Below are 11,883 nucleotides of genomic sequence, written 5' to 3' on the forward strand. Positions count from 1 at the left end.
TCCCGAGGGTGTGCTCGGCGCTTCCTCCATCGCGGCTGCTACGTCCCGCCGCTCGCCAGGGAGCTGTGTCACTTCCGATCGCTCTTCACTGTGTACAGAAGCAGACCGGTCCCAGTGACATGGTCTGACAGCGTTCGTGCGAAGCCCTGCGCGCGCTTGAGGCTCCTCGTTTTTCAAAGCTGGGCATGTCCAACTGCCGCAGGCGGTGCTAGGCACCATTGACCAAGGGCTGCACCCCGTCCCTTGCATGCCTGTTTTAACTCTCTTCCTCTCAAGTGCGCTCCAGCAGGGGTAGTGGTCGTTGTCGTTAGTGGACCCCCCCACGTCTGGGATTTTTACATATCTGCTCCCACGCCAACCGGAGCCGGTTTATCGGCGCCTTTTTTTTGCTGTGTGGCAAGCTTTCTTTCTCGCGGCGCTCTGCGTAGTTTTTGTCTCATCCCAGCGAGTCCATGACTGTTCAAGACCAGGGTGGCTGGGAGCTTGTTTTGGCGAAGTGATGCATTCAGAAATCCAGGGAGATGATGGCGGCTCGGGACCTTTTGTTCAGATGCAGCAGCAAGTCCCGTATTCATCACAGTATTCCAGTTCCTCCCGTGTCTGTTCGCCTCCATCGCAGGAGGCGGACCACCAGCTCCCGGGCTTTCAGCCGACAACACAGCTTCCTTTTCTCCAGCATGGAGGCCCTTCTGCAGCTGCGTTCGGTTGCAACGTAACCAACTCGCACGCATCGCCGCACTTCTCTTCGTCCGGGGCCCGGGCACCTCGAGACAGACAACGTGAGATCGTAGCTGCTTCACATCCTGACGCATCGTTCCTTTCACGTGGCCCCGCCGAGACTCCCTCTGGTGGAGCACTACAGAGAACGCCGTCAGACGAAGCATTTCGCGGGGGCCAAGGTGTGGATCAGCAGCCGTACTACGCCCAACAACAGCGCCTTATGGGTGGCATGCAGGGACCCCCAGCTTTCCCACACAACTTCGGAGGAGGGGGACGGTTTTCTGGGATTGGTCCGTCCCATCTCAGTCCACTACCAAGCCAACAGCAACGCTTGGTAACACACCGCAGCGTGGGTACTGCGGGCGGTCATGCGATGGCTCAAGGGACTTCCGTTGGCCCCCCAGATGTCAGGCCGATGTACGAAGATGGCTGTAGACAACAACAGCAGATAACCGGACAAAAGCCAGATCCAGGAGTGGCAGCCGGGATCTCACAACCACCCAACCGGATGATCTCACGGCCAGTGAGGGATCCCGGGGCCAGTGGAGCCCGAGGGGTGCCAAGCGGGAGCGGGGGGCAGATTCAAGTTGAACCAAAGCATGTCATTCAATTGCTCAGGCAGCTAGTCGAAGAGAATCCCGAAAGATTCAAGGTACGATGGAAGATTTGTCACCTAAAGAGGAGACAGGAACGTCGCGGAGCGAGCGGACGTTTCGAGGCGCAGGGCGTAGGTATAGCTCTCTCGGTTTACTCGTAGTCTGCGGGACCCAATCAGGTTCTCGCTATACAGACGGAGAGTAGGCCCTCAAAGATCCGGGCGCCCCCTGGGTACGTTGAATGGCGTGCCAGCTTGCTTTTGAAGGACCGCTCCATTCTACGGAGATGCGTGTTGCGGGCGCTTGAGGTTCGAGTTCTGACTCCGTGGGGGGATATCTTCCTTACAGGCAGGTGTGGGGGCGATTTTGCGTCGTCAACTCTCGTACTGAAGCCTTGTAGCGGTTTGCGATTCATTGCTGTAGTGAGTGTTGGCTTCTTCCATTGAAAGCCAGGTATGGCAGCGCTGTACGTGGTTGACAGACCTTGTACCATGTCCCGTGTGGGGTGAAAGCGACCTGCTAACCGGTTTCGCGTGTGGCCGCAACTTCGCACGTGAGTTTCGCGCTGCTTCATTCGTCCGTTTGCGGGGTATTGCTGGTTGTCGCCTTTTGTTTCGTTCTCCCAGAAATACCGTGTCGACTCGGACATGCCTGCGAAGGCATTGCATCAGCTCCTGCATGAACTCGAGAAAAACCGTCTGATCAAGCAACAGGAAGTGCTACGCAGAGCTCACGCCCTTGCTGCTCAGCAGCAACACTCCCGTCAAAGCACAGAAGAACCTGGAAAAACAGTTTTCCCGGAATCTGGATCCTCAGCTTCCTCGAGTAACTCATCTTTTCCAGGCCCCCCGGTAAGACCAGCATCACTGCCTTTTTCCAGCGGCAGTACAATGCCGTCAAATACGCAGAGAAATAGAGGATCAGCAGGTTATGCCCCGTCTGGCGTCTTCCCACCTGGTGCGACGCCGCTACCAGGTGCTTCTTCCACTGCGCCTCTTTCGCCTTGGCCTGTTGACAGCGGTCCGGCGTGTGTAGGCGGGAGTGCGATCCACGCGCAGGAAGAAAGCTCCCAGCATTCTGACCAGGTGGAAGGGGTTAGACCTCGTCTGCCTCCGCAAGCCGCTCCGTTTGTGTCACAGGAGGAGACAGGGAACAAGCAGACGGCTGCCACCGCTTTTCAGAGTAACTATTCAGCGCAGGGTTTTCGTGAGCCCCCGCCGCCTCAACAGGAAGCTTCTGGAGTCGTGACAGCGCACGGAGGTGTACGCCCGCCGGCTGTTAAGGCATCTGGAAGTACCAATATTCCCTCCCCGACTGGACTGGACTCGGCACTTCTAGACGCAGTGCCTGAGGGATCCGATTCTTGTGCTCGACAACAGCAGCAGCACACGGGAGCGAGTGCTGCTGGAGTTTGGGGGAGTGGGGCGACGGGGGCGGCTCAGGGAGGTGGAGTGGGACTGCCTTCGAAAATGTCCACGAGCAGTGCGCTCAGGTTGCTAGCGACACTGCCTCATGACAAGTGCGTCCGTCTCTATGGTCCTGTGTCTGGTGTGTTTGTCTGTTGACCTGGATCGCTGCACATGGCGAAGACACGCATGCACTGTTGCGCCATCTTTAATCACTCGTACGCGGGTTAGAGATGTAGTGGAGTACGCAACTTCGTTCTCAAGTTTACAGCAGTCTGAGCTTTTGGGTAGATTTGGCTGCTGGCCAGTGAAATGAACTGCGTACGCGGTGGCATCGTCACTGTCGTCGGATTCAGAGGACGTGAAAAAAATGACGACCAGGTGTACCGACTGGGTGCACGCCCGTATGACGGGTAGAGCGACAGTGAGCGGAGCCACCAAGAAAAAGGAGACTTCAGATGTCTTGAATTCTGACGCCAAAGTGCCTTTAGTCGGTTCCTAGTGCGCGGGAAGATGCTCGACGTAGGAAGAGACCAACAGATGTATGGCGACGTTGAGGCAACGCTGTGCCGGAAGTCTGCAGAGAACTAGCCCTCGACCGGGGAATCTATCTGTACACCTTAGTGTAAATAGGATGCCGTGACGCCGTGGGGTGCTGAGCCCTGGGCACGGGGACCGTAGAGCTGCACTGGCTCTGTCGGGCGATTTTCTCTCTAGTTTCCCTCATGATATCTGTCTTGTCCAGGCAACTTCGCACTGAGTATGTTCATTGGGCGTGCAGGCAGCTGGACCTTCTCGTGAAGTTGCTGAGAGTCCCGCGGGGTCTGGCGGCAGTTCAGCAGCTTGGCGAGTCTGGACGTCTTCAGCCAGAGCTGCTTCGAGAGGCCATGCATAAGTACCAACAGCTACAAGCGCAGCGGGGAGGAGACGGTTCAGCAGGCCCTTCTCCTTTTGTCAATCAACTTGTATCGGAGCTCTCGGGTGAGCAGGTTCAACCGAATGCACCGCTGGGAGCGTCGTCGGCGCCAGTGGCCCTCGTGACGGAACATACTGTGGCGACAGAGATTGCGAACCGAAGTGTGTCTTCTCACAAAACAGACAACGATGTATCTGGTGGTGCCTGTCAGCCTCGTAGTCCTGATATGGATAGCAGCTCTAGCAGCCATCATGTGGATCAGACTACTGTCAAAAGTTCTGCTCAGAACACTCTGGCTATCAACGCCAGTCAGAGCACAGCCGGTCCGGGTGGTAGTGGAGGAAAGACATACAAACCGAACGACCATCTCATTTCCACGGAGGCAAGGACATCAACGGCAGACCTGGAGCAGGGCGGGAACGCTGTTTCTTCACCGTTTCAACCTACTTCGTCTGTAACGTCTGATTCGGCTTTCCGCTCCACGAGTCCCGCTGACCGGCAGCCGAAGCGTCTCCGCGTCGATTCGCAAATACATTCGAATGGAGGGACGGCAGGGGATATCAGCAGAGAGACAGCAATGGACAAGAGTGAAAATCCAGAGCTCCGCGACGGGGCTCCGGCAGGGTTTTCAAACGGTGCGAAGCTGCACAGAGCTAAAGATGACGCAGGAACGACTACGGTGGCAGACCGGACGGTACCAGCGCAGCCGCCCGATGTGAACTCAGCATCCACTGTTACGCAGGTGAGGGGAAACAAAAGTGAAAAGCGAACTGAGAGTCAGCCTGCAGCTGCAGGAAAAGGGAACGCGTCACCGGATTCGGTAACTGCCGGGGAAAAGCGCATGAGCTCCAGCGCTGAACCTAGTGCAGAGAAACCCAGTATTTTGACGGGAGAGTGCCGGTCCGCCCCGTCATCTTCGCAGGTTGGCGCTCACAACCTGGAAAGCCTTGGCAGTAAGCTCGATGGGAACGCGTCATCGGCTTCTATTGTGCCGGAGAGCGCAGGGCGGGAGGCGTGTGCACCCGTGAAGACTAGTGCTGTTGGTAGAAATGTGGTAGCTGGGGGCACCGAAGTATCAAAGGTTTCCGGAAGCGGCGCCGGGAAGACTAACGGTGTGCAGGGAAGTCAGCAGCCAGGCCCGTCCTTTCAGCGCCCAAGATTCGTGAAAATGATGCAATCATTGCTAAACCGTCAGCCAGGGTGTACAGCAGAGCATCCACAGCAGTCTGCTTCGGGGGCCGGGGAAAACCTGGAATTTGTCGGCGGACTGGATAACTTCTCTCTTTATCAGGGCGGTTCTGTCTGTTCGGCAGCGCTTTTGGCGGCACGAGGCGAGGGATCCATCTCGGTGAGGCAGGGTTGCTGGCCTACAACTAGCTCGCAGCAGCTGTCAGCGAGGACGATGGGGGCGTCCGCAGCTCATTCAGTCGCCTCAAACAGGGCTAGCGATGCTTCGGCAATCGTTCATGGCTACCGCAACGCTACAGGACACGAATCGGGGAGCCCAGACGCTGACGGCCGTTCTGTAGGCTCTGGCGCCTCGCAGGTCTCGAGAGGAACCGCAGAGTACCCCACACCTTGGGTGGACAGGCGAGAGGGCGTCTCTCCTCATTGTCGGGACCCGTATGCATACCGCCCGCCGAACACTTCACATGCCTTGAGCCAGAATATACCTCAGTTTTCCACGCGGACTGCTCATTATCTCCGGACGGGGGGGGCAACTCGGGCAGCACCAGGGTACTCTTTTTTGGGATGCAAGGCAAGGCCGGGTGGAACCGCTGGAGCGCTGCCGAAGTGGGACAGTTTTCCTGGAAGCAGGAAAGGTGATTTGGGATGGGGGGAGTTTCGACACGTGCCCAGGCGACGACTCAACAGACTTGACGCACACATACAGAAGTTGTTGGAAACTTCCATTCGGCGTCTCAGTGGGGTCTATGGAAGAAGAATTCGTCTGGCTGATGAGAAGGCAATACGCGAGACCATTAAACGTGCCCTGAAGGACCGGATCAGGTACGGCTGTTTGTACTTCATGAGCAGGTTTTTTGTACTGGGCCTGGTCTACTGGCGTTTCTGATCAGGCCAATGGAATTTCTCACCAATTCTCTGGTGGTACCGGTTAGTCATACGTTTGGGGAACTGAGTTCATAGCTGATACCTCGGCCAGGCGAGCCAGGCGGCCGAAGGGCCATGCTCGTGAAGGCTTGTATTAACTGTCTGTCCTCTGTGCTGCTTTTGTCCACAACAGCAGTGACACCGACCTGCCAGCTTTGAGTGAAGTAACACCCCGTCTTCCGCCGCTTGTAAATCGTGCAGTCATGCTTACTTTCTATTCCGGACCCTTCGGAGGCGCATCTCCTGTTCTCGCTGTTCTAGTCGTGGCACCAGCAGCAGCTTTGAAGTGTCTCTTTCTTGGGTTCACACCTGCACAAAACTGGTGTGAGGATGTCAGCAGCATTTGCTCCTTTTTGCCGCTCTGCTCAGCTGCATGTACGGCAGCTTGCGGCTGGTACAGACCCTCTTCTATGTGTTTTTCTTTTTTTCTCAGAGCCATAGCTCCAAGTCTGTATGCAGTGTCGGAGTATCGAGTCGATCGTCTTCACCAGCGGCTGTTGCAGGCAGCGAGCCACGAGGATTGCCGGGCAGAGGCCTTCCAGCCGGCAGATTTTGGTGTTTTTGATGGTAGCTCAGTTGGGGTTGGAGGGGAGTTTCAGGACGCGTTGGTGGGAGAGGGTGATTTAGGGAGCGCTGCGGTTTTGAAGCTCAGGGAAGACGACTGCGAATACGCTGGTGAGATTGCGGGGCTCGGCAGAAGTCAAAGTATTGGAAGTCAACTCTTGAGGAAGTTCGAGGTCAAAGAAGACGCGGCAGAACTGCATGCTTTCTTTATGCAGAAGGAGTGCGATAGACACCTGGTAAGACTTTTTTCTCGGGGAAATCTATTCACGCAGTCGCGAGCCGTCCGGATTGCAGTGTCTGGTAAGTTTACAGGCTCGCGGGTCGGCTGCTCGATGAACCGACTGAGCTACGGTGACGTCAGCCTTGCTGTTCGGAGAAGCTCCAGGTGTTGCTCGTTGACCTAAGTACGCGCGACTTGTGCGCTGTGTACTGGGCGTCACAATGTCTCTTGCTGCTCGGTTGAGTGAGCGCGAGCGTGCGGCGTTGTGTCCTTTGCATCCCCCGTGACTCCGCGGGCTATGGGTATTTTTCTTGGCCTCGGCGCCGCTAAGGTTGTTACATTCGTCGTTTGGATTTCAGGTAACAGAGGAGTCGATCTGTTGCGTGCCTCTTCGTGTTGCAGCTCGACCACGTGAGGCGGCTCCAGGAGAACCAGCGACGGAACAGAGGCGGGCGCTCTCGGAATCGCGGGGCTTCTACAGGCGACAGTATAGCCACTTCTGCTGGGAACGACACTAAGGAAGCTGGGGATCCTGTAGGAGCGAACACGTACAATGTACTGTATTTGCTTGCATTTGTACGAGAGATGTGCATCCGCACATAATAGCAGTGACTGGTTGCCCTTCTGTTTTGTCTCCTGCGTCACCAGCGGATACATGATTCAAAGACAGAATGCTGTAGATGAAGTTAGAGTACCGGCGACCGCATGACCGCTGTTCGGGTGTATGATCCGCGTTACGAAAAGGTGTCCTGCGCGTGGCGACAAGGCAGCACTGTTGTCGTGTCCTTGTTTTCATGTATGCTACTCTGAAATACTCTTAAGAATGCTGAACGTGCGCACGCATCCGCTCTTGCACAGTAGCAGGCTCACTTGCCGATTTTCTTTTTTTCTCATAAGCGAGAGTGCAGTCTCTCTGGTCTGTGACCTTTGTCAGTCGTAGCGTGTTTACAAAGCAGCTACCGGCAGTAGTGCGACAGGCGAGGACTGCTGGTCAACTGTGACTGTTCTTCTTTTCTTGGTCTGCGATTCTAGTGCCGGAGCGTGGCATTACTCCAGCATAGCTGCTTTTGCTGCAGCCATCCGTTTGCTTGGATGCTTAATGAGGAATTGTGGCCTGCGAGTCAGTGCCGTGCTCCGAGCAACTCGACCTCAGCAGAAATGCCTAGTTACTGTGATGCGATTGCAAACTCGTTCCTGAGCTTGCTCTCATAGTTGTCTCCGGTACGATGGGGGCAGTTGAAGTTGGTAAAGGCGGCGTTGGTCAGCTCAAACACCAGACTCGATAAATAGACACGTTGCGGATGGTCCAGGACGGGGAGAAAACGAAACCGCAGCTCTGGCCTGAGGAACCGTACACGAAATGTTCGGTTTCTGTTCTCCACTTACAGGCCGAAAGTCTGTTCGCCTTTCTCAGCGGGCCTGCTTCAAGTGCGGCTTGCGCCGCGGACGGGACGTTGGGCCGTGCGAACTGGCTACCACGGAAAGCTGCTCCTGGCGGAGCAATGCCATCTAACAAGGCTTCATCTCAAAGTAGAGCCCCACTCCAACTCGGCCTCCGAGTACAGCAGAATGTTCTTGCCGCGGAGGCGAAGGCTGTCGAGTTTGCCAAGGTAAAATCCTTCAGTGTTTCTTTGTATCTGCGTCGTGGCCGGAGACAGCACTAGTTGCAGTACCAGCGGGCACTCTATAGGTTGCCACTTGAAGTGGTAGCGTGAACGTCCAGCTCTTGGGGTATTCTGCGAGACTAGAAGCGTCTCATGGGTATTCCCATTCAATCTTGCGTGTGGAAGAGCCAATTTCCGACGACGGAGGTTTGAGAGGAACCGGCTAAGAAAGCCCAGTAGTACGAATGTCTTTAACGGGTTTCGACTGGCGTCCGCGTTTCAGGCGCGTAGGAGCGGCAGGAGTTTCAGTACTGGTGGTATTCACCTCCTGCGTGTTCGTCATGTATGGGCTTCGGTAGAACCTGTTGTGGAGTGGTTGTCCATCTCTCACCAGTGCCGTGCGTCCCGACCACTCAGCTCAGCAACTAGGCTCACGTCGGTAGCGAAAGCTATTCCGACTGTTGGTCTGTCCGCGGAGCAAGAGCAGGTATTTTTAGTATGCGAAAAACAGTTACGGTCGTGCGCTGCGCATTTAGAAATTACCGAATCGACTTTCCAGCTTGTGCACGCACGGTTAGAGTCGTCTGTTGGACTGAATTTATATGTACATTTCCGGGAGTTCAGATCGCAAGCACTCGTAAGCGGAGACACTGTAGGGTATTGATGTCGCTGGGGTTGCAGCGAGATCTTGACTTTGTGCTCTTGGAGTCCACAGTATTTCCTGACAATGACAGCGTTGTCCGACCTATTCAGGGCCAAGTTTGGCCGCGTCCTTGGGTCCGTCATCGTGTGAGAAGTTTCTCTCTCTCGTACCCTTTTCGGACGTGGTTGTGATGAGTTCTTTCACTGCTGCTGTGCCAGCAATGGAACCTTTCCTTTACTTCATGAAAAGCACAAAAACAGATGCATCCGACTCCTGCCCTCAAAGTGAGTACCTCGAGTTTTCCAACACAGTTCTTCGACCTCAGACGCACGCGGTGCTTTTGTGAAGTTTGTGAGCGCCGTTTACGTACAGATGTGACGCCAGTCCGTGGTGTATTGTCATTCCAAAGTGGGTAATGAACTGCTTGGGCGCCATGCCTTGATGCGTCTCCTTTTGGTCGGGGGGGACTGTGACCAGACACTGAGGTGCTGTGGTTGGATGGCCGACTTCTCGGGCGTGATGATGAATACTGTCCTCGCAGGTGGCGCACTCCCAGCGTTTTTTACTGTTGAGGGTTACCGCTCTTGATTTCCGTGCCTTTTTGCACACGCGTACTGCCGCCGCCTTGTTCCCTACCCAGTTCAGGTAAGCTGTACGTAGTACAGCCAGGCACCGCAGACACCTGGATTTTCCTTTCGAGTTACAAAAGGCCAGTGCTGACAGCGTTTGTCTCCCTCGTTCGCAGGTTGCGGCAACTTCAACTGATCGAGTCCCTTCACTTCGACTTGCAGACACCGCCTGCTCGTGTTTCCCGCCATCTTCTCGTCGCGCCTCCTCCAGTGCCGCGTCCGGTGCCTCCGTCGCCATCAACGCTTCCAGTGGCGTCTTCTACATCGTCGTTCACGTGCTCGTCCTCTGCAGCCACAAAAAGTGCAGCCGGGGTGTCCGGAGGCAGCACGACAGGACTGTCTGACCCTGCTGCTTCCACGACGTCCAGTACAAAGAAGTCTCCTGTCGCGACCCATCCAAGTAACGCTGGCGCTGCTAGTGGGGAACAGAGTTTGGAAGAAATGTTTTCCCGGGACAGTGGGACTGGGCACAAGCAGCCAATACCACGCCACGCTGGTCAGCACGTTACAGCGCCTCCACCGACGACGCAGGCTCAAGCCGCGTCCCACGAGACAGTCCCCCAACACACGAGTGTGACAGAGACTGCGCCCGTGCTAGGCAAGAAGCGCCCCAACAAGAGTCCGAAGCCGAGGCCGAGGAAGAAGCCGAATGCAGCGGGGCCGTTGACAGCGTCGCAGCACCAAACTCAAGCTTCAGCCGACGCTCCAAAAGACCCGGTCAGCGGCGGTGGCGCACCACAGAAGAACCAGCGGACCGTAGGCAGCCAGTTAGGCATTGAGTCCGCAACTGCGGATCACGCCAGCGCCGACGCTGACGCCCTTGCTGACTTGTTCGGGGGACAAAGCGCCAGAGCGCCGTCGGATTCTCCTTCTGGAGGTACTGAGAGTTTACACCGAAGTCGGGAAAAGAGCGCCGGATCGCCGAAACAGGAGGAGATGCAGAACCGTGCAGGTCCGGCTGCCAATACTGCAAGGAAGCAAGGCAGCAACGCAGGAGACCAGTTGCCAGGCTCGTACGGGGTTGGTAACGCAAGCTTGCTCATCAGCCGTAGTGGTGGAGCAGGATCCGGCAGTAAGCAGAAAAAGAGTGATACCTGCAAGCAAATATCAGAAGCGGACACAGAATGTAGACAAAGAATTGTTGTGCCACGTCCACGTTCGACACCCCAAGGATCCTGGATGCATCCAGGGGGGTTCGGGTCGGATGGCTGTGCAGGACTCACTGGGCCGGGTGGTGGAGACGTCGTTATTCCTGATCTTGATGGGGAAGGAGAGGACGAGTTTATCTGATTCAGGATAATGCTGCGATTGAAAAATGTGTATTTACGGCTACTGTCACTTTCATTCCCGTCCTTGCCCCTACGGCCAAAGGAGATCAAAAGGCGCCGTCAGTATACTGAAGCCATACACATGAAAGCGGGACAGCCTCGGAACGTTTCTTAGTGGGTCTCAGCGACTCTTGCCGGTCCCTCGCTTGCCCGTTAGAAGTCTAAACCCTTGGTTTAAGGCGTACCCGCCTTAAACCAAGGGTTGAGATGCCGGAACAGAGCACTTGAAATGCTCTGTTCCGGCATCTCAAGTCATCCGGCACCGTGAGTGCGGTAGGTTCGTTCTATTGAGTGATGTCCGCGTGACCCAAACTGCGCCACATGTACAAAATAGATGATGAGTACCGTGGCGCTATGCGCCGAACTTGTCGGCTTCCAGGACAGAGGGAAGGGCCCACATTGTGCCGGAGCACTTCCTGTCGGCGGCAGGGTTGGTGGTACTTTGTAGAGGAAACAGAGAGGTGGACGCGTTTCTTTCTTTTCCCTTCGGGTAGCAAAGACGACTTCAGCGGTGGCGAGGTGCGGGTCGAGGCCTGAGAGCACATCTGTTCTGTACTCTTGAAAGTGAAGCCTGGCCGGAAGATTCTGGACTGTTACCTGTGGCTCAGTTTACCTTTGTGTAGCCTTCCTGCTCTGCACCACAAAGTAACAACGTGCGTCGCCCTGTTTCTTTAAATGTTCCTTCTGCCGGCGGCAGTCGGCAGTTTCGTGTCTTTCGAGTAAGACCCGCGTCTGTAGCGATTTCAGAGTGCTTGTAGGCGCCGCGCGCTTGAGGCAAAAAGAAGCCGCTGCCCTTATATCATCCATCAGTAGCGTCTGGGCACTCGGCACCCCGAAGACAGTATTGCTTCTGCAACCTTCACACCCGCCGTTCCTTGTGATACAACCCGCGGTGCGCGGTTGCCTAGAGTCGTGACCCGGTTAGGAAATTTCAAGTGAGATCCACCTGGACCGACTCTTTCGAGTTGGTCGGACTGTTCTTGACTGTGATGAGACTGGTTTGTGGTCACGCTTGTCTCAGCAAGTTCGTTCCTAAATGCACCTACGTATTTGACGACAGCTTTCCCACTCTGCACGTCTTCGTGTGTGGTGAGCGCCCGTACGGAGCTGGTTTTCAGAAATGTTCCGGCATTCGCTGGGCCCCA

The 11,883-nt window shown here is 55.7% G+C and overlaps 1 protein-coding gene across 1 annotated transcript; it reads left to right on the top strand.

The window, feature by feature from the left end:
• Window positions 1-550: 550 nt before the first annotated feature.
• On the top strand, window positions 551-10,700 carry CSUI_002245 (uncharacterized protein; the record flags this gene model as incomplete). The annotated part of the gene is made up of 8 exons (XM_068062447.1): window positions 551-1,372; window positions 1,943-2,835; window positions 3,468-5,648; window positions 6,184-6,550; window positions 6,937-7,068; window positions 7,923-8,144; window positions 9,323-9,426; window positions 9,527-10,700. The coding sequence occupies 8 exons, from the start codon at window positions 551-553 to the stop codon at window positions 10,698-10,700; spliced, it is 5,895 nt and encodes a 1,964-aa protein (XP_067925575.1).
• Window positions 10,701-11,883: the final 1,183 nt, after the last annotated feature.

The sequence above is a fragment of the Cystoisospora suis genome (genome assembly GCF_002600585.1).
Source record: "Cystoisospora suis strain Wien I chromosome Unknown contig_938, whole genome shotgun sequence".
NCBI lineage: Eukaryota > Apicomplexa > Conoidasida > Eucoccidiorida > Sarcocystidae > Cystoisospora > Cystoisospora suis.